This window comes from Corvus cornix, chromosome 1 (assembly GCF_000738735.6).
Source record: "Corvus cornix cornix isolate S_Up_H32 chromosome 1, ASM73873v5, whole genome shotgun sequence".
Lineage (NCBI taxonomy): Eukaryota > Metazoa > Chordata > Aves > Passeriformes > Corvidae > Corvus > Corvus cornix.
The window spans coordinates 77864602-77888382 of record NC_046332.1 but is presented as its reverse complement, the minus strand read 5'-3'; the positions used below and the strand labels follow the sequence as shown (position 1 = coordinate 77888382).

The window sequence follows — 23781 nt, the reverse complement described above, 5'->3', positions numbered from 1 at the left end:
AATATATGATTCACTGTGAACAAAGGAATCAGAGCTTACTTTAATTTTGCCAGTTGGGGAAGGGAGAGTAAACTGATACCAGCATTCAAGTGTTTTTTCCAACTGTACCCACAAGATCCATCAAAAGTAAATTAGGGGAAAGCAATTCAGAGCAGTATTTCCTGCTTTTTGAAAGGTCAGTCCAGACCATGTGAATATTTAGTTATCTTCATAAATGATGACCTGGATCTTAGACATCAAAGGTTAGTAAGACTGTGTATTCCAAGAACTATATAATCTCAATGCATGTTTGTAACCCATGTTGAACCTCTATGACACTTGTTCCAAATACCTTCTAAGCACATAAAACTGCATCACCAAAAATCCATACAGGCCTCAGTAGTTATTGTTAATATCTTTATCTTCAGTAACGATGGAAAAACTGAGAGAAGGTCTGTTCCAAAATACAGTGGAGGTCACTGAAGAGCATTTACAAACACAGAACCCAGATCTGATTTGTCCTCTGAGTCTATATAAGAGGTCAGGATTCTTTCTTTAAATTACTAAAAACATCTCCTGGACCACCACTTTCAGTGCTTAAAGGAGAAGCTTCACTTATCAGTCAATGGAGCATCCACACAGCATTTCCTGGGAGACTTCATTAAAGGAAGCATACGAGGAAGAACAGGCTATAAAATAATGACCTGAGGCTTGTTTTGTTTCAAATACTTGTACCTCAGCGTATTTGGTCATCCACACCCAAAATACACATCTATTTTTGTGTTAATTGGTTGTGCCTTAAGGCTGTTTGCACCTGCTTTCTTCTTGGAAATGGATGATTGACTGGATAGTCTCATATTGTTTCAAAACTTGGCTTAATGAAATGGTGAGCACCGTTCTTGTGTTCTCTCTTTTCTGAACTTGCTAATTTTAACGTGAATTTCTTTCTTTTCAACTATCTTTTTTGGTGACCCACACAGACATCTTGAGCTGCACTTACTAGGATAAGAAAGAACAATCAAATTATCTCCAGACTCCAGATTTTGTAGACCTGTCACAGTACTATTCTAACCAGTGAGACACCACCATTCCACACGCTGCTTCACGCAGAACAAACACCAATGTAGTTACTTCACTTGCTTGTGACTTTTAAGTAACGACATTCTTAAGCTATCCCAAAGCATGGAGGCTTTTAGGCGGTAATTATTTATATTAGAGTCAGCCCTTTACCACTTTCCAGTTGGTAGCCTAGGCAGACTTGAAATGTGTGCTTTCTTCTCTTATTTTTTTGGTTAACAGCCCACCTTGTTAAAATACTGCAAGAGTCTGTGCCTCTACTCTTCCCCAGCAAGCTCAGCAGGCGCTCTGCCAACTCCTCCTTTTCAGTTGTGAGGGAGAACAAGAATATCCTGCTGCAGCAGCCAGCTGGCTACCTTCTCCTGTCAAGGACTTAATACACTTCCATAAAGTATTCAGCTGTTGCTGGATGAGAGACAGAGTGCTCTACAGTGCCTTCTTCAAACAGTCCTCCTCCTTGACTAGCACAGACAGAACGGATGAAAGAACCATATGCAAAGAAACACGAATGAGGGTACATACACAGCCTTCATTCTTTGGATAATCAGAAGTCACCTAATTCATCTTAACCTTCAAGCCAAACATTTTCTCTCCAGGACAAAGGCTCACCAGAGCAAAGTTCACGCGAACTTGAAAAATCTTCAAGCTACTTAAAAGTTTTATTGTCCTCTCATCATACTTAGCTCAAGTTTGGCTCAATAAAAGCTTTCTTGTATCAAGGGTGAAAACATTTCCATTCTCTTAAAAAGAGTGCAAGAAAACCAAACACTTCCAATTTTGTTTTAAACATGAATATTCCCTTTCAATGTCTCTATCTCAAACACTGCATCACCGAGAAAGTGAAAATGAAAGCGTGGAAGAATAAGTAGGACTTGCCAATTCTTACCTTATTTTCTTCATGAATAAAAAAATTCAGTCAGCACTGGAACTTCTGTTGCCATGAGAGCAGAAGCCTACCTTTCCAGTAATTTGGAGTTACCTTGATGATCATTTCAGTAAGGTGCTGGCAAACTTGCTCCAGCTACTCACTCTTGCCTCATTTCCCAGCCCTTGTAGAGACAGCCTGTCCTACAGGTGCCAGGCTGCACCCTCGTCCCTCTTCTGCCCAAGGGTCAGCACTCACACAGCAAGCAATACTCAGCACCCTATGGCAGCTCTTCCCTGGCAGCTGGCAACAGGCTGAAATCAGGGCAGGAGCCTAGGAAATGAGAAGTTGAGCCCTGGACTGGGTAAAAGGGGCCAGGAGAGCCAGCAGAGCTCCTGCTCTGGTATGAAGATGGGGGCAGCAGAGAAAGGCAATGAACAGATGTGAAGCCAAGTACATTAACTCACTCAAGCAGCTGTGGCAGGAAGTGACTGGTGGGAATAGAAATCCCCCAATCTTTCTCCATTATGAGAACTCAAAACATCAAACTGTCTCTCAAACAAACAGGTTCCAAAATTAAAACAACTCTTTTGTCAATCACTTGCATTTTCAGAAGCCTGAGTTTCTTTTTAAACTGCTGCAGCTTGCAATATTTAAAAGCATGGAACTGACATAAGCTGACTTACACTACCTTACTGTTAAATTTACCACTTAGGTGTCACTTTGGAAGTCAAGTGTCCACTGTCTTGGGATATGTGAAATGGCCTGTGCTGAGTTGGTTACTTTCGGTATTTTTAATGAAGGTATTTTCTTCACTCAGATATATTTTAGACTATTGTAATTTGGATTCAGTGTATTTCTTAAAAAAACATTCTCCTGACATCATCATTGATAATGCCAAAAATAATTAACAGATTGGTCTCTTTGTGCGCTTACAGAACATGGAGAGAAAGGAGCAGGCAGTTATGTTATGGCTGCACATACAACTTCATGGGTCTAATATGCAACTGTGCCTTAGCAGAATCTAAGGTACAACTTTTAGTTCAAATTAATCATATTAATGTAACAGACTTGCAATTTGCAGTAATTTTTTAAGAGATGCATCATTAACTTTCTGCTGTATGTAAAGCATCGATAGGCGGCAATTAAAAAGAGGAGCAAGTGAGGGGTTCTGCTTCCAATTCTGACAGACTACACTGTGCAGTCACTGTTAATTTCTAGTGCTCTTCCTTTATGTGACTGTGTCATGCTGTGATGTTTAAGACACAAAAGGAACAGACCTCCAGTGTTTTAAGTACAGACAAAAAAAAAGAAAAAAAATTCAGGTAAGTTAGAGATGTATACAAGTCCAGCACAATGCTTTCCCCCTACTCTTAGTGAGCTTTCTTATACTTCTGCATCTTCAGAAGCTTCTTTTTCCCACCTATCCTACCTATTTTCCATCACTATCTTGTCTGCACTTGATCTGCCACTAAAGCAGATTTGTCCTTCCCTAAACAAATCCATCTTCTTCACCTAACCCTCTTCTAGTCAGTCAATCACCAAAACACAATTGTCACAGATAATAATTGGCCCATTTCTGTGATGCAGTTTAAATGGAACAGCTCAAACCATACAAAGCTGAGATTAATTTTACTTTCCTCAATTTAGAGGAAGTAAAAGAAGAAGCAAACTGCTAGAACTTTCCACTACAGGCAGATTGTGGACGTAGGAGGCATCAGCAGATCCAAAAGGGGCTTTGGATGCTGAGGAATGAGGAGAGAAAGGCAGAGGAGTGAGCTCTTGTGCCAGGTTAGGAGACAAAATGTTAAGCCAGCCTTTCTCAGTGTGGTGTTTATGTTTCCGTGAAATGATTTTATCAGAGAGGGCCAAGGAAACAGAAAAAATGCAAGAAAACAAAGCCAACAAACTTACTATCTGTCATGCTAGAAGATGTTGCCACATCTTCAGCTGTACCCCAGGGCTATCCTTATAGATGTAATTGTATCCTCACAGTTCTACATTGTATCCTCATAGCTGCACATAAAAGAGGACGAGGGAAACACCCCAACCCCAATGACCAGAAATGGACACATTGACTCATGGGTCAGGATGAGCCCTCACTCAAAGCTAGTCACAGCCAGAAACCCAGCTAACAACTGAGGAACACAGAAAATCACGGGCCTAGGGCCCCAGTTCACTCTCTGCTCCTCTTAGACACCAGTAAAGGCATGCAAAAGAAACCCACTCCTGGGCTGAAGCCTGAAAGTGAAGACAAAGGTGTTCCCTTTACAGAGAGGGCTCTGTTGCTACGGTGCTTTTCAGCAAATAACAAATAACTCAGGACAATTGTGACCGAAGAAGAAGAGTTAAAAACAGCTTATATGCTGAGGTACAGGCTATATACCTACCCAAGCACTTCATGTCCCAGTGCAGTGGTTTTCAGCTGATGGCGGCAAGTGCCCAGGAATCCATGGATCATTTCTACAAGAAGCGAGTTCATTGATATGGTATAGCCTTCCACATGCACGACCTTTTCAAAGGAATTTGCACCACCACTAGCCAGTCTTTTGGGGCCTTCAAATGCCCCCAGAGGAAAACAACAGTAATTGGTGACATCTGTTCACCTGGGACATATCAATATGAGGATCTGATGGCTACAAAGGACAAATGGATTACCTGTGAGTGGTACTGAGATGTCTACAAGAGAGGAGAACAAGTTATTTATCTTCAGAAATAATCATAACTCACAAGCAAATTAGACAGGCATCTTCTGTTAAAATGTCTAGGTAATTTGAAGTTTAAACATTAATACCTAAGCTACCAACAGATTCGAAAAAATCAGTTTGTGTTTATCATTTTAGTTATTTAATCCTGTCATGCTACTTTATTTTCAGGCGAACAAGTTTCATTTTCAAGTAATTATTTAACAGGCAGTAGCTAGTGAATTAATTCTGAGGGTGCTGAAGGGGTTAACCTTCAGTTTAACTCTCAGTAAACCACTACCACCGAGGTTGAGGACTTGATCTCTGGTTTTTTTCTTCCCCCACAGCATCGTAAATAGAAGCTCAATGCAAAACAAAAAAACCCCAACAACTTCACATCCAAAACACATCCAGAAGCTATACCTATGCAGGAAATCAGCCATTTTGGTGAAACGAGCACCAGCAGCATTAGCTGACCCTCAAAGACTTGTTCCCTCAGCCCAAGGAAATGCTGAACTGTTTCCTCAGTAACCTTTTGTCACATCTCCTGGCTAAGTTTTGTGTATTAAGATCTTCCCTGTACTGAAACATAAGCAGCACGGATCTGAAATGCTCTGCAGAGAAGTGACCTTTCCCACTGAAAGGTATACATACCTGTTCAAAGTTACAAAAACACATAGATCTGTTCAAAGCTACAAAGGCACATAGATCTGCTCAAAGTTACTTGTTTCACGGCACAGATACAGAAAGAAATGGCAATGGCTAGACTCAGCCTATGCAGGACAAACAAAAAGGTTACCTGCTCCTAATTCTGTTTCTCTAACACTAATCCAATGGCTTCACATGAAAAAAAGTCTGAAAACTTAGCTCTTCCAAAGTTGGTGTGAATCCAGGTTTTCATGAGATCTTTGGAAGGGTTTGTTGACTTTTTTAAAGCAGATGCAGTTATGGAAGTCCCTCCTGTTCACAAAGACTGTTCTCCTGTAGCTTGCTACTTCTACCTTGCTCTTCCTGAGATTGCCCAAGTCACAGAGTTGAGCATGTTGTGACGCAATCAGCCATTTGCAGAGTTTGCTTTCCACTTGAATTTTATTTTTAGAATCTTCCATAGTCTTTCAAAGCACACAAACTCATACTTTGACAGGAAGTAAAAAGCTACGAAGAGCAGTTGAAGGGTCTGACAAACTCTAGAACGTAAGTAAACTTTTGACATGTCTCTCATTTATAAAATGACTACTGGCTTATTTCTTTTATAAGCCCACAGATATGGCTGCAAACACTCATTTGCCACACAGAAAACCTGAAGGTTTCTACCTCAGAACTACAAGTCACAGGCTTAAAAGTGGCAGATCTTCAGCTGGTGACTCTGAAGTCCAGCTAAGGCTCACAAGAGAAAAAAAATTCTAGAACGCATTAATCCTGAATTCTTACAGTTAAATGTTTCTTAGGGACTTGAGCAATCTGCTCACTGCTGGCCCTGCCTTGAGCCAAGAGCTGGACCAGACTACTTGCAGAGTCCCTTCCCCTCTGTATCATGCTATGAGTGAGTACACAAGTGCTTTCATGAAAAGCGTTTTCTTTTGCCAGCTGCCACGTGTTTATTGTTGACTGCAGAGGTCTTTCTGAATTACTCTGGAACATCTAAGAGCAGAGAATACTGGGCTATATATACTTCTGGTTGCAGAGCTACTCTGTGTGAATCCAGTAATAAAACCTACTTGATAATGTCCTTTTACATTTGCTGAGCGATATCTTTATATAAAAGCTTTGACAAAGCGCTCTCTTTTACATCAGTTTACATGTATTACACCTTAATTAATTCTGCAAAATCCCTTTTGTTTCAATTCTGTTCCCCAAAATCGTTGTATCTGAGATTCATTTCAAAAGGCAGCCCTCTCGGAGGAGACTCCTGGATGACACCACCATATAACGTAATCCAACTTATGCCCAGTAGCTCCTGTCAACTGGAGGCAATGTAAAGTGGCTGAGGATCTGGCTCATCCCTGCCAGCAAGCAGAAAGGCAAGGTGCTCCCCTAACTCACAGTCACTCCAGATCCATAACCTGCTGCTCTGCCAAAATGTGCTCCTTGCAAAAGACCAGAAAGAGAGCTCTACAAGGAGCTATGCAACCTGTCCATACAGTGGATACAAAGATGAATGTTTAATAAGAAAGGACAAAACTGAGATGGTTAGATGGAGGTGAGATGACAGTAGGGAATAAAACTGAGCATCTGCACCAGGGAATGAAGCAATGAAATGTGAAGGGTCACTGAAGAGCAAAAGGTCCCCCTTTATGAATGAAGAACTAGCCTCTGAATGCTAAGCAACATCTACACACAAATACATACTGCACACTATCTACTAAATGGAGATAATTGTAAATTCAATAAGAACTGTATGAAAATATAATGGCATGAGAACAAGAATTTTAAAAGCAAGGCAAACTGAAGAAGAAATGACTCCAGGTTCAACCAGAAAACTAGGTGAAAAGATAACAGTGAAAGAAATGAGAAGAAAAACTCCCTGCTGCTGTGCTCTGCATGAATATTTGCATCTGCCAACAGGCCATCAAAAGCAAATTGGCACCAAGTCATAATTCACCATTTGCTATTTATATTCTGGCAGCATTATGTTTGTGCAATTTCTATCAAAGCCTCCATTTTGGGGATGGGGATAAGAAAAGGAGAAATTCTAATCTACTTCTGCAACTGCTGTTTGTATTCGCTGAGTTATCTGGCACTTGATGTGCCTCATGCATCACTTTTTATTCAAAAATTGACATATTTATCCAAGAATGATTTTAACACTGTAGCCTTGTTCAGATACACACAAAAGCTTTGGCAAACATTTTCAGCCATGCATTTTATGTGATTTACACATACACATTTAATTGTGCGTGTGTATTGTAATCACAGCCTGGTCGAAGCAGCTCACTGGAGCAGTGGAGATAAGCTTACAGGTAAGTAGCACATCACTAATTTCTGACGGCTTTTAAATCTGGGAACTGGTGGAGTCCCTTTAGACTGTACCAAGATAAGACACACTGCTTTGATCACTGCATCCTAGCTATAAAGGTTTTTTTAGTTTATTTTAAGATAGTCAAATTTCACTTTCAAACCACAAATTATCTTAGGTAAAATTTGGATATTTCTGCCCACTCTCAGAGTTTGAGTATGAATGAGAATGTGACTATGCCATTGCAGAAAGTATCCCCAGTTCTGACTGTAGATACAGCCTGTACAAGTGATGACCACTTTCTCCCCTATGCAGCACTACACATGGCTCGTAATACAAAGACCTGATACTGCACTGATGAAGGACACCATCACACAACGAAGCTGGTTAAAGACCCAGGAGATACACCCAGGACTCCTGCACCTTTCCACACTGCTGTCTCCTGTTTCTTTGGAGAATACCCATAGCAAGGAATTGAACCAGCAGTTACAAAGGAGCTGTGGAGAGGCAGAGGACAAAAAGGATAAGCAATATTGGGGGGCATGTTCTAGTACCAAGAAATGAGGGAACAAGAGGTACCAAATGAGAAAACCAAGGAAGCACTAAAACATGAACTAATGTCAGCAGGTTGTGTTATCACCAGGTAAAAATTGGTAACAGATAATCATGATCAACTGAGAATAAACTGAAAGGGAAATTAATGGACAATTCAGAACATTTTGCTACTCTTTTATCCTGCACTACATAAGCCTTTGTTTGCACAGATAACTTTCCATTCTGTTCAAAATAATGTTGGAAAGCAGCTGCACAGGGATCCCAAAATCAAGGTACCTTCATCCCTCAAACAGGTTAGAGAACAAGTTACAGCCAGATATGCTTTTGCAATTTAAGATACTGAAAATCAGTGCTCTGAATGGCCATTCACCATGCTGTGCGACAATCACATACCAGTATTAGTTTACATATGAGCCCAAGTTTTCTCCTCTTTTGCTCAGTGCAGAACTATGAACTGGGTGTGCTTTAAAATGCCTCAAGCCTAACACGAGATTGTGCTCTTAGAAAAGCATGTGTATTGTACTTATACTGTATTTCTTTAACTGTGGACAACACACACTTTTTAAATCCAGGAGGTGGAGAAAGGCAGCTATTTTCTCACAGAAGTTTGTCCTGTTCATTTATTATGCCTCTCCAGAACATATGTCCAGAAGCATGGACAACTGTTTTTCATAAAGAGCTTAAGGAAAGTAACTTGAGCTCGACCACCTTGTGTTAACAAAGAAGGGGCTTAAGTAAATCATGTCATGCATGTTTACCACTACAGCACAGCACCAGTGCACTCTTCCTCCACAGCACATTTTATTTTGCAACTTCTACACTCCTCCCAAAGGTAAGTGATAAGGGGAGGAGCTTGGTGAGAGGACCATCCCCATAGCAGGAACTGTTGGAAGAAAAAGAAGAGAAATTTCCTCTCCCATTATGCATTCAATCCTGTCTGGCTGCTGATTCTGCTTGGATTTAAGGATGATGATAACCATTATATCCATGTCATTTGACTGCATGCATGTGGTGAGGATGTTCCTTACCTTGATACCCAGCTGACCTGTTTCAGGTATGGGGGCTCCACACCTACACTGGGATCTACAAATAATATATCACAGCATTTTTCCTTTAAGATTTTTAAACTGCATGATACTGTTTTATAGTTAAATGTTACATAAATACAGTTGGAATCAAAGATCTTAAAGGCCTTTTCTGATTTAAATGATTCTATGATTCCCTGTTACTACTGGAACAGAAAAAAGCAGCATGTAGGGATATATAAGCACTTTCAGAGAGCAATTAATCTCATCCTAAAATACACATTTGAGACAGGCATTATGAGCAGCCTGTTCAATGTACCATGCTTTCATCCTACCATGGATGAAAATGATTAGCTGAGGCTTCCACATATAGCTTTTAAAATTTTCAAGGATGGAAGAGGTGAACCTCAGTCTCAAGGAGAAGGATGCACACAAGAGGCAGTTCAGCTCTCCTGCCTCTGACCAGAGGCAGAACATCCCTCCCATCACCCCTGAACAGGAAAACATAGAGGTAGCAAAATCAGCCTCCACTTGTACCGCTAGCCACCCATACATGTACACCTTTAAGAGTAGAGATGGCAAATACCTCCCCCACTGTTCCCTGGACATTTGTCACCTCCAAGCAGGAGGCCCAAGGAAATGCCCCAGAACTGGGGAGGGCGCCCACGCTCCCCACACCGACCATCAATCCAGCCTCACCAGTACTGTGCAAACCAACTTACAGGCATAGACACTACTACCAAAATTACCAGCATGATTTCACTGACCCCTTCAGAGTTCACAAACGCTCCCACACTGCCTCTGCACCCACAGCTGCCCTTCTTGTGCCAGCTCCATCCTCTGCTTTGTGCTGGCTCACACATTGGTGCATGACTTGGTGAGTCAGCTCAGCAAAGGAGGGGAAAAGGCAATATTTGAGAAGCCTTCCCTGATTACAAGTTAGACTAATTCATTCAAGAAAATTACATTCATTTCCCAGTTATCTTCAAATACATCAATCTAGTCTGAAATGGACTGGATCTGTTGGCACTTAAAATTACATTCCCAGTTATTCTATTCATTCTACAGAATCTTAACAAAGAAATCAGCAGTTTAAACAGTCTGCTGCCCCAGGTTACAGGAGTCTGCTTGTGGATTATTCTCTCTCCCATTTTGAAAAGCACATAAATTATTAACACACATCACTAAAATACCACATCTTTCAACAAAGATTTTCTAAACATTTGTGAATAAAAATCACTTTACTGCATACCCACTAACAATATTCTGCTGAGAAAAATACAACTGAAGTGTTTGAGAGCTGAGGAAAAAAATATTGCTTTTCTTGTAATTTCAGAAGACCCAGCAGAGTTGGCGTGACAATTAGTGAATATTTAAATACTTGATATTCACTGGAAATAGTCTCACAGCAATGGCCAAATAATTTCAGGCACAAGAAGAAAAGAAAGTCTCAGACTGATGAATAACTGACATTTGACCTGCTGTTCACTTCCTAAGCTGGAAAAAAAAGCAATCCTTATTGAATTGAAGTTGAAGCTGGCTAAGAAAGCATAAAACACTGTTTTATGTCTCTGCATTGCCTTACTGTCTCATGCTCTTTTTATTAAATTGTTTATCTCACTGGTTATAATTGCATATTGAGGACAGGCATAAATACCTAGGACAAGGCAATTATCATAGCCCATAAATGTAACAGAAAGTAATTCAAACATTTATAAAACTGTGGCTGAAATTTTGAATTTAATAGGTAACACAGCACTTGTGGAAATTTATAACAAAGCACATGCAATGTTTGTTATTAACTATTGAGGCTTTCTAGTATTTAGCTTTTCCTGGCACACAAACTGGCTTGAAGCTGATGGGGAGCACAGTCAACAGACAACATTTTCCCCACAAAGGGAATATGAACCACCATCATATGACTGCATGAATATACAAAACCAGCCAAACAAAAAAAACCCCTACCCAGAACATTATCCTCAAGAACCAGACCCCCAACAAGATTATGAAGTCCTTCTCTCTGAAAAATTTGGGATTGAGGCAGAGAAATTCCCTGCCAAGGTACTACATCCAAACTCCAGTGGAAGATAAATAGTTGTAGATCAAGACCATTTGGGCTTTATTCTCTATTCTCAGGTAATCTAAAGCTTTTCTCTTCCAAGAGAAGGGAAAACTGAAATGAATGTTTACAAGTGATATTTACAAAGGATTACACCTTTACCCTGCTTTCTATTAAGAGACTCCTGTTGCTTAAGAAACCTGTGTTAATCTCCCAAAGCAGATGACATTTTCCAACCCTGCATATTTCACAAAGCCTGAATACATTCAAAGGGAAAGGAAGTTGACACAATACAAAAAACAGATGTTTAATAAACTTGAGTAATCTGACAGGCAAGCATGTTTTAGTTGTTCCAAAAGACAGCCACAAAAAGGAAGCAACTATTTTCTTGCAAACACAATAAAGGGGAATATGGTTTGGTTTTAATTAAAGAGATCAGATCCTAACCAAAAGAAGAATCCTAACCTCCTGTGACATACTTTGATCTGACCTTTGATGCCAAAAAGAAAGAAACAGCTCTCACTTGCTATTTAGCATCAATAGTGTCATTCCAGTCACATCAGCTTCATTCACCCAGAGAGTAGGATATGATCAGTGACAAGCATCATGTCAGTCAGGGTTCAACTTGGTCTGAGTCACCAAATCATCCTGGCAGTCTAACAAGAGACAAGAGAATCAGTCTTGTCTTCAGCATTACCTAGAAAGGAACAACACTGACTCTATATTTAGGAGTAGTTTTAAAACCAATTTCTTCTGGCAATGAAACAACTATAAAAGTAAATATAATATAAATGGCATAGACATTAAACATTAAAGGGTTTTTTTTCCCAGAAGGATCTGAAGTAGATGCAATCATCAGCTATTTTTACTGTTCTTTAAAAACTGTATTTCATTTTCACTTAAACTGCTTTGAATCTACAGGGGAGATCACATCAAAACAAACATACGAAAATCTGTAAGTTTTGCTATGGCTTTATGGACTCAATCATATTCCATTTCAACTAACTTAGGTGAGCAGAAATAAAAGCAGAGGGAAATCAAGCAGTACAGAACTGTACATCTCCAACCTCTATGGTGTAATACTCAACCTCTGTTTGGCAGTGTTGGGTTTTGCAAGTCTTCAGGTTGAAGTGTCAACCATTCAATATGCCCAAGATCTATCTATATATGATTATCATTATGTGTACACAAGAGGAAAAATGTTCTTCCTCCTTCACATTCGTCATTTTAGCTAATGCTGTTATCCTCCTACCTAGCAAAAAGGAAACATATTTGCTCATTCTATCACATAATCATAACTCAGCCAAACACTGGCTGAAACAGAATGCTGTATTTTGAACCTCTGCAGTCTCCAGTTAGCATATCTAACGAATTTTTCAGTAAATACAGCCAAAGTGGAAATTAGAAACAAAAAGCAAGGGAGAAATATATTCCACACTTGCATGCAACAGCATGACCAACAGCTGCAAGTGCTGGATGATCATGAACTCTTGACTCATGGCCTGATTTTCAGGCACTAATCACCTGCAACTGCAGCGGACATCTAGTTCTTGTCTGAGAGTTTGTGACAGACAGAAAACTAAAGGTACAGAAACTCAGTCATAAAATGCTGAATAACTTAACAGAGGGAAGGATGTTCTACATAATTTATCTTCTCATGGCTGAAGAGCCAAAAATGTGCTCAAAAAAGATAACTGATGAATTTTATACTTTCCTTATATGTTCAAGGCAAGAAATACAAAGTCATAGTCATGTAATATTTTTTTTTTTTTAAAACAGCAGTGCCTACCTTTCCCCCTCCTCCAAGCATGTGTACCCAACCAGCTAAGTGGACGTGTGTAAAAGATCCACAATTATCTATTCAAGTTTTCACTAGCTTTTTGGAATATAGGAATGCTGGAAGGTTCTGCAATGAAATACTGTTTATTAACAGCATGCAGAATAAAAGATTTTTCTTACGTATCCCTTCCTTTTACAATACTGCATTTGCAACAACTGATGAAAAGGTCTTCATTGTGGCTTCTGTTTTTTAAGTCTCCCATACATACACTCTCCACATACTTTGTAGGGTTTTTCCTATTAAAAAAATGCAATGTATGGGCACATATATAGGCATGTGAATCTCTCTTCTCTCTTTTTTGTTCATTTGGGGTTTTTTTCTAGTGAGAACTAATACAATGAGCCAAACGTGGTATGATTATAGGGCATCAAAGCACTAACACCAAAAGAATTAATTTTCCTTTACAAACTCAAATGACACTGGAGTTACTTTACTTTTAAACAGCCCAAAGAGCAGCAGCACCGGGGGGTAATGGAAATAGGTCATATTTTCCTCCTGTTTTGTTATATACAGAACAGACACAGACATCTGATGGATTTGGCACTAACCGTAACAAGTCATCTGTATACAATGTAAGAAAAGGGATTGCTTAAGAGCAAGGATATTGAATCGTGTCTCCTGGAATATAATTTAAAAACAAACCAAACCAAAATTCAATAAACAAGAAAAAATAAATGAGCACACAACAAAAACCCAAAACCATGACAACATTCAAACAAAACAGGAACAAACCCAATAAAAATACCACACAGATAAGGTCTTATAGCTAATGGGGCGGTGGTGCTGAAGGTATTACAAGAGTAGCACAGAGGTAAGACTAGACAGATGGACAGTCCCAACAACTTCACTAGTTCCCCCAAACTCAGAAGAAGTAGCACCACTATCTGTTTCTGTTTTTACGCAGACTTCATGAGCAAATAATAAACTGGCATCATTAAACTTCATACCATCCTACAAGACACACTACAAGCATCAATAAAACCACCCAAAGTTTGGCTCATTTGCTAACACAGAAAGGTTTGTGTAGCAAAATTCCTGAAATTACAGGAAACACAAATCCTTCTCAATTTATACTCGTATCATATTTCCAAAGTTATTTTCATAATCATAGCAGCTCAAGTTTTGTAAAGTGTAGTTCAGATCTTCAACCACGCAAAAAGTCTTTAATTCTCCACTGAAAAGCAAGCCCACAGATGTGCTTAGGCATGTATGTTTAACATCTTCTGCCCACGGCCACACTTGCTGCTCCTAAAATATTTTGTTGAAATGGTATCACTTCCCTTTTCTGTGTATACTGCACCAATCTGGCTAAAAACATTAAGCTTATAAATAGGAACATGGGGTTTCCAACATGAATAAACATCTCAATTTAGAAAATGTATTAAAACTTACTCAGTTTTGTGAGATGGGACTAAAACAATTAATACCTTTTAGACCAGACTGAAAACATTGTGTATTCCTCCATTTGCCTGTGCATAGGTTAAAGACAAAAGGCTTTAGGAATCTGCTGTAAAAGATTTCGTATCTAAGCGTCCTGCATATTTCACCACAAGACTTGACTTTCAAACCAACTAGGCTTTCCTTGAGTAGTGATAGTTATGAAATAAAAGTGTCTGAAAACAATCATATTGAAGTGATCTCAACAGAGAGTTGTTTAAATCCCCAGGTCTTCCAGGTGTTGCGGAAGTTAAATGAAATGTTGATATCTTCTAATATTAAAGACCAAAAAATATTGTTTTCTCAAACTCCCAGAAGCAAAGCTGGAACTATAGGGTGCACTGCATCCACATGTTCCTTATATTTTCTTCTAAACAGTTTAATGAAAGGGACATAATCTCAAAAAGGTTTCTGCTAAGTGTTTGCACATAATCTTCAATTTTCAAAATACAGTGAAATAGCATCTACAGATGGGTTAAAAAAACCCCGAAACTTGTCTCTTGAATAATAGGGGTATTTATACCACATAAAAGAGCACCAAAATTTTATTAGTGTTTGATAATTTAAACTATAACTACACTTTTTAACAGCAACAATTGTCTAAAGACAGCTTTTACCTAAAGACTGTTTGCTATGGATATTTGGCAGGCATTCTGAAAAGCACAAAAGCATAACAAGTTGCTATATACATGGGCATTTCGCTTGATGGCAGTTCAGTTCACACGTAACCTGCCCGTCCAGAGAATTTACCTTCCATTAAAATAAAGTCTGACACTGAGTAAACAGTTGTAGTTGGATCACAAACAGCAGCAGAGAGCAGATCAAAAAGTGTGTGTGTGTACACACAGAAAACAGACAAAACCTCATAAACAGGTATCACTTTTTATGATAATTTTCCTCATCAGAATTCCTTCCTGTTTAATGCAGGGATAACATTTTTCCAGGGTGCTATATGTCTAAGACCTCTGTATCTCACTGGTGATCCTCCATTTTACAGAAGGGAAAGCTGAACCAATGAAGGCATGGGAATTACCATAGCTACAGAAAATGCAAGTAACAAAGAATGAAATTTGAACTCCGGTTTCTGCTTTCCTATTCACTGAACCCTGAAGACTTTGAAAAATATACACTCCAGTGCACCTCCATAACAGCAGCAGTGCTCAAACACCTTACGTGTTAATTGTGTCAGCATGGCATGTTAAAATCATCAGTGGCTACTAACAGATAGATCGTGTGAAACCGGATCGGTCTTGGTATCAAAACTAATTCTTACTGATTCTACTGATCACAAACACACACAAAAGCAGTAGTAACTCTGTCTCCTTGGCAAGAACAAACCTAGATTAATTTCAATGGGGTACAGAGAAACTTTAGATCTAGAGACTGCTTTTCTTCTTTCCTTGCACTTAACCTGTGTGAAGAGCACTCGCTGCATGTAAGAGTGATACGAATTACTGAAAACTGATGATTTTCAGTTACTATCCTAAGGACTTGCCAGAGGAAAGACAAAAAAAATCTATATAGATCTACAGTCTACTGGATAAAGAGCAAAACAGCAGCAAGAAAGTACATCAACTGTTCAGAAAGAAGGGGAAACCACTGATGTAGTATTTGAAGAAAAAACTCACCAAGGACTTTACCCTCTCCTGAAGCTGTTCAAACAGAAATGGAATTAATAACTGCAATCTACAGTTCACTTCCCTGTTTAATCCTATTCTATTGCACCATCATCTCTACACAACAGCCATTTTCTCTGCAACATGAATTCATTAGCCAAAAAATCACAGCTGCAATAAAAAAGATAACTGGCTTGAGAACATGCATTTCCAGAAATGCCTGAATAATCTTTAGCCACCCCAACCTCCATCCTTACCGGAATGTCAAAAGTTTCTTGTGTGTCATCCAGCATCTGAATTTTGATAGAGACAAGTTTTCCTGGAGGTGTCATAGGTGGTTTCTGTCCATGCTCCAAAGTACTGATCCCAGCATTTTCCTGAGCTCCTAAGCGGGATCCTGCAGTTGGTCTCTGCTCTGTTTCACCCATGTTTAGGGAAATGCGTTTCTTATATCTGATGAAAGAATAAGGGCAAAGAAGACCGTATCAGTCATAAAGATGATGTTTTGGACATAAGCATTATGGTATATATGCTCACAGCTAGTAAACCATATGACCATTAACAAAAAGTAAGAGCCATCACAATTTTTTCTTACATGTCTCAGACGAAGATAAGAAAATCAAGCAAACTTTATACTTTTCAAAATACACAGGCTAATTGCCTCCTGAAGGTAAGGCTGACAGGCTACAGTACTGCACAAGGGCAAATTATTCCTTTTCTCCTGCAAAAGCAAACAAGACCACATTGGAAATAGAGCACAACAGAACAGAGATTTCAATTAATTATGTAAATTTATTTATGAATCAGGCTGTTATCAGTCCCAGACAGGATTCCCAGAGAAGGTAGGAAGGCGAGAAGAGCAGGTGGGACAACTCAGCACTTGCTGACCATCATTCCCTCTTGGCTACATAAGCACTTTTTCCTTCCAGCCTTCTCTGGCCCTTTGCAGCTGCCACCTTGGTAAGGGTCTGTGAAGCAGGAAAGCCAAGGGGTACAAGATTACACCAACTGGACAAACAAATATTTTGTTTACTTTGGGGAGCAGAGCTGCTCTAGACCTGGGACCTGGCCTGATCCCCCTCATGAGCCAAGGACTGCGAGGACACGCTACTGGGAAGGCCAGAAAAAAAAGACAACACTGATTGGGAAATTCTTCATTATTTGGCACAACTTTGAACCTTCTTTTTTAATACAACCACCATGAGTTTTACTTGTTGAATGCTACACATCACAGTAGGATTTTATTTCACTTTTCCTACCCTGGTTTTTGACACTCTAGCTGGGTTTCCGATGAAATCCACTTTTACTGTCCATTTATCTTTCTTGGTAAATGCATTTTCATTCTGCATGACTTTTATACAGTGATCAATGACCAAAACATGTAGCACACAGATGGGCACACATGGAAATGTAACTTTCCAGATGAACAGAGGCAGAAGAAGAGTACTGCCAATCACTGCCTGGCTTTAACTCTGAGGTTACAATTTTGGAGAAGCTTATATGGGAAAGAAAGGAAGTACAAGACAGCCTATGTATTAGTGAATGCATCACCATTTCTACAGGATACTGTAAAGAACAGTGACAGGTAATAAGACACCAGTTCCCACCACAAGGATAGAATAAAAACAGCCCTGTCTTTGGCAGGTTAAAGTATTTACTACACATTACTCTTCCATGTCCTGACTAATCTGTTCCCACAGATTTTTTACACAACAAATACCCAAGCGTAAAAAATTTTAGAACAGCACTTGGATTAAAAGAAATGTTAGCTGAGAAGGAAGGGAATTAGAAGTGTGGGATCCATAATTTTTAAGTATCAATTCAATGGGCACAAGTGAAGGAGAAGAAAAAAATGCAGGCAAGATTTTGCAACAATTTGGCACTAACCTGCCCATCAAACCTGGAAAGATACCAGCAAAACCTACCCAAGTCCATGTCAACCACTACCAGAGAGGCAAATTTTTCCTCAATTATCATTGCAATCTAAAAATCTATGAAGAATTAATTATATTTATCTTATTCTTTAAAATTAATTAAATTTAACCTTTTTGTAAGACAAGCAGTGCCAACAAGAAAGCTGCAGTTGGAGGCAGGAACTCCAGAAAAAAAGACCCCAAGCTCTACATGGAAAGACTCCAGGCCCCTTTACAAATAAAACTGATTTCCCTGTGTGTGGAGTACAAAGGATCATCTAAAAAGGTAGCACAGGCACCCAGTCTAGAAGTGCACAAAGATACTGGTCCATGTTCATATTAATTCCAAAGCTGTTTTAAGAGCTCTTCTGAAGTCACCACATACCCCAGACAGCACCAAGTGGGCAGAAAGGATCTCTACAACTGCTACATTACTACAGAATTTTTTGGCTATGTTCTTTCCATTAAATCATAAATATAGGAATCAATCCAAGTCAGTTCAAGTAATACCATTAAATAATCAATGCATAGGAATATTACAGACATGAAACCCTTCTATAAATGTTCTTCTGACTAGATGATCTAGTGGCCCACACACACAATCAGACACCCAATAAACTTAATGAAACACATAAAACCCACCTAAATTTAGGAGCCAAAAAAATCATGGAGGGAAGGTACAAGAAAATCCACTCCATATATACAGCTGAGATATTTTTTATCCTTTTTAACACTTAGTAATAGAGAAATTCTTGTTTAACATATCTATATACACGCACATTTTCCTTTGGAAGCAAAGATCTAAGAACTATTGGCCACCCTGATCACAAGCATCTGCTACTTAGAAAATTAAAAGCAGACCTTTAATTTTTTAACCTATACATCTAAACATCAGCATGCTGCACTGGAAGTTATTTAAAGTTTTTTTCTGCATGACACTAGCCTCACTATGCTGTTGTCATAACATTAGCATAATATTTTTACTATACCTTTATGTAAGAGGCCTTAAAAATTACCCTCTCTAAAATAACACAGCACATCAGTCAAGCTGCATACCTTTCTCTATATCACCTTGATCTAGGAGACAGTGAACTAAGGTCACAGAAAGCAACAGAAGAGCACTAACTAAACACTGAGCATACCTGAGGGGATTAGGATGCCTAATGTCTGTCATGATGAAGAGATGGATCAGGTCTGGACAAAGGATAGAGAAATTCAAAGACACTCTAGTAGAAGACGACAGTATATTGGGGAAGGTATTAATGAAGAAGAAACAGCAGCAGCCACCAGATTCTAACATATGCAGCTCTAAGCAAAACATACGTGGAGGTAGACAACCAGTACCAGAGCAGAGAGTGGCAAACAGGAAAGGACTCATCTGAACTCTGAAAATTAAAGGTTTCTGCCCACTCCTGACAGCTGTTGAAACCCAGGGCCAAAATCAAGTCTATGGTTTCTGCTGTGGGTTCACTGGATGTCAGTGCCCTTCTCAGTAGTGCCGTAGCACCTGCGAGATGGAGAGAGTCCTCTGCAGAGAACGAACCTGCATCCTAACCTGTGTGAGGGCAGAAGTTACTGAGACAGCAGAGCTGCCCACAGGGGAGCCTTGTCCCCTTCTGCTCCTTCCCAGCTCCCACCCATGCAGTCCTGCCTGTTGCCACGCACTGACTCTCACCCTCCTCAGACTGAGCCACTGCACCTCTCTAACTCAAAAGAAAACAATTCAATGTTTTGTTCTTGGCCGGGTTAACAAATTAAATCAGCTCTCGGCAGGCTGGAAAACCTAAAGCCAGGGTGAGCTAAGCCCAGCCAGCTGCTGTCAGGCCACTGGGCTGACTCAAGCTTTCTCTATTTACAGCACCTGGAAGGCACAACAAAACCCTACAACTGCCATTAAATAGATTAGGAGATGTTGTTTTGTTCTAATAACACATTAATAACCATTTTATACAGATACTAAATGCTTAGACTAAAAATTTAAGGTCTGTATATCCTTACGCAGCAGCTGGACAAAGGCCACAATGTGGTTCAGCATAAAGCCACCTCAGCTCTCCATGTTCAAAGCAGGCACATTTTATAGCATCGGAAAGGTTCTGGCCAATTAAAATTTCCACATATTTTTCTTTGGCAGGATGGAAAAAGTATCAAACTTGCTTAGTCTAAAGGGAGCTGCAAGTATAAACAGAACTTGTTGGGGCTGGGGCAGGGAAGACAGGGGCAGGAATGAAGGGCTACAAAAATTACTAAATACTGAGGAAAATAGAAGCAATAAGCCACTGATTGAAATGTTGGAATAGATGCCACTCTGATCTCTCAACTACTCTGCTCTTTGGGTCAGACCAGGGCTCAGAATTTGATGCAAGAGGCTCCCAAAGCCTGAAGACTCTTGTTATGGGGGAGAATGGCGCCACATACCCAGGCCCTTTCCACTTCTTTTGCTTTCCTTTATGACACATTTCCACAGCATGAAACAGAAGGAAGCACAATGCTCAGTACACTCCTCTTAAAGGTGGGGAAGCCTGAGGCACAGTGGGATGGTGAGAGTATAGCCTTACTAAAAGCACACAGCACACTTGTACACCTTGAGAAAATTCTATACAAGCAGCATGAATTGTCAAGGATGCTGCCTTTTCATTATTACATCAGAATTACCATAACAATGAAATCAAGTATCTTGAACCCATATTAAAAAATAATAATAAAATAACCTAACAAGGCAACAGGACCAGGAAGACTGAAACTAAAATTCAGCCTGAAATGATGGGAAGCAGACAGAGGGCCAATAGAGTTCAGGTTTTTATACTTTGAAACATTATTTGGTTAATTTCTGCAAGTCCCTGGCAGAACTGTGCAAAGCAATATGATGATTAAAAAAATTTAACTTATTCATGTAAATCACAGAATCATAGAATATCCTGTCTTGGAAGGGACCTAAAAGGATCAGTGAAGTCCAACTTACAATTTCTTTGATAAAACGCAGCATTTTTGTGGAAGCAAAGAAATGAGAGAAGTTCTTAATAGAAAAATAGCTCAAGCTTGAAGGGCAGTAGTACAGACACAGGTGCTGGCTGTCTTGTTTCTCTGCTTGTACCCAGCAGACTAAGTTTGACTCACTCTAAAGAAACCTTGCAACTGAAGGGATTTGTGTTCAGTTTCTTGTCTGCCCTTTCTGCTCACATCCACAATGCTCAGACAGAAAAGGAAGCCAATAAAAATTCAGTTTTTCTATATAATTAGGCTGTCTTCTCGCTCAAAACAAAAAAAAAAGTTAACGTTGTAAGCAATGGCTGTTTCATGAAGACAGAAGTAGAGGGGCTCAAGTTAAGGTATGGTCAAGAAGATCAGCAAGTAGATAGGTCATGTCTAGTCTCCTGTACAGTCAGTGGAAAAGAGGATGGAGGGTGAGGTCCTTAACCAGGCAGAATTTCTAAACACAGATTTCTTTTTTCTAAAGGCTGAAAATTAACCTTGAAAAACCTGCCTGAGCAAGAAAACACCATGGCCGTCTAAAAAAAATTAGATAGAGACTTGCAAAAGCAAGACTCAGAATTGGATTCTTCAGCATTCTGAAGACTTCCTAAAGTTTGCAGCAGTAAGAAATTCCCTCAACTATGCAAGACTGTCCCTAAAAGAATAAAATTCATCACCTGTACTGAAAAAGAAAAGAGCACACAAAGTTGCCTACCTTGGTCAGACTCTGAAAACCTCTAAATAACACTGTCTTATCCCTCGACCCAGTTTCTGTGGGATGGTTATGCAGATGGACAGACTAAGTGCTCAGGTTTGTAAAGCAATAGAGTACACTTAGTTGTTGACACCAAACTAGCTAGAGCCTGAAACCGATGTCAAATTTAGGGAACTGAGCAGTAACACAAAGCTTTAAAGACTCAAACTATTCAGTATGCCAATAATGTAGCCTGAAGTCCAGAAAAATGAGCATTTATGACTGTACAGGGTAAAAACCACCTCTTGCAAGCCTATCAGTACAGCATTCAGAGTGCCCACATTCGTTTCCGACTTTAGGGCCATTCAGCTTCCAACTGGAGCTCATTTATCTTCATTGCATTCAGGTCCTAAACCTGTCTGCAATTCTGTGGCACAAGCAGCTGTCCCAGATTCCAATTCTTCTGCCAGATGTCAGCAAAGAACAGTCCCAGCCTGCACAAATCTGATGTGTGCTATCTTTTTTCCTCAGCCACACACCTGTCAGTAGATCTATCAACAAGTGCAGCAGCAGGTAAATCTATGCTTTTCCAATTGCCTCTGTGAAAAACCTCATCCCTTAAGTACAAATACAAATTGCTCTGTGAGTTAAGCCAATCTGGTCTACAAATACTTTTTTTCAACCCACAACATTACAGTTACTTTTGATGGCCATCAGTGATATTGAACAAGTCAGTAGACATATTGATTCACTATGTTATGTTTCTGGACAACATTGCATTAGAAAATGATTGCAGGCAAGAAAGAAGAAACATTTCTTCTTCCTTGCATCTCACACAAGCAAGCAAAGCCATTGTACATATGTAAGTGAGCAATTCAGTAAGAAAAACTTCTTACACTCACCCTCTCAAAGGAACTCTTCAGAAACCTCTTCATACAAGTCAGTCTTTGGACTGATTGTGACTGTTTCCCAGCCTCTGGAGACTTGCCTTCACTTTGTTCTTCACCACCCCTACCTGGCACCCTTGTACCATGATCAACATCACTTACCTGAATCAAGAATGCCAACATCATATTCAAACCAACACGGCCTATTTTAAAGTTTTTAATTCAAGTTTTAAATCAGCCAGCTTGAAGGCACTGTACAAACAGGTAATTCTGGCTATTCCTGGAAGGAAAATTAGTGTTTCATCTGCTAAGCCAAGGGGATGATTATTTCCAATTGCTCAATTAGTGACTCTCACCCAACAACTATGTTTTTGCTTCACATCCAAAGGCACAGTCTGAGCAAAACAGGGATCTCATGGAGCCATGAATCCTTTAATAGACCAGAGGGAGGTATTTCCACACAAATGCTTCATTTGCTATTAGACAAGTTAAAGTTTGAATTAGATATTGCCCACTTGCTTTGCACTGATCGCACCATTTAACTACCATGTATGTGTTTATAACATACTTATACATGAAATTCAACACTGTTTTCCATTAAAAATACTTCCCTGACACTTTACTTTCCCAACTGGACAAGACCACACCTTTTCGACAAAATTTCTGCTTTATCTTGGGCCAGGGGCAGGATACTTCTTCCTCACTGTGAAACTCCCAACCTGTTTTCTGAGAGCTTTTTCAACCCATTCACAAAAATTATGCTTAGGAAGAAGCTGCAAGCTACGTATCAAAATACTTACATACTCCATTTTACTGACACTCTTTCCATTTTGCATAACCTGTCAATTCTGTTACTAAAACCTACAAAAAAGTAAAATTCAACACGCTCGCACCAGTAACAAAATGGGATTTGAAAAAAAAAAAACATGGGGGAAAAAATATTAAGAGTAAGGAGTGCATGAAATACATGCTAAAATCAGCCGGCTAATCCTCCAGTGATGATAAAATGTGTTGTAGAACTGAGAAAGTACATGTTACCATTTTATGAAGACCTAAAGCATTTCAAAGTTGAGATATAAAAGCACCTTCATGTGGGCAAAAAACTATTTCACATTATGAACAGAAAAACTGTAGAAGCTTTATTGCCACATGGTAAATGCTGGGAACATATAAGGAGAGTCTAAGAAAACCTCTACTTCTTGTGTTTCCAACCAGCACAGTTTC

At 39.5% G+C, this 23781-nt stretch overlaps 1 protein-coding gene across 5 annotated transcripts in view; it reads right to left on the bottom strand.

Moving 5' to 3' along the window:
* The window catches only part of FARP1 (FERM, ARH/RhoGEF and pleckstrin domain protein 1), a 203853-nt gene that overhangs the window by 148365 nt on the left and 31707 nt on the right, over positions 1–23781 (bottom strand). For all 5 annotated transcript variants that reach the window (XM_039558522.1, XM_039558477.1, XM_039558699.1 and 2 more), the window contains one exon: positions 16351–16546. In XM_039558522.1, coding sequence (XP_039414456.1) covers positions 16351–16521 — 171 coding nt within the window. In that variant the 5' untranslated portion in view covers positions 16522–16546. The remainder of the gene's footprint in view (positions 1–16350; positions 16547–23781) is intronic.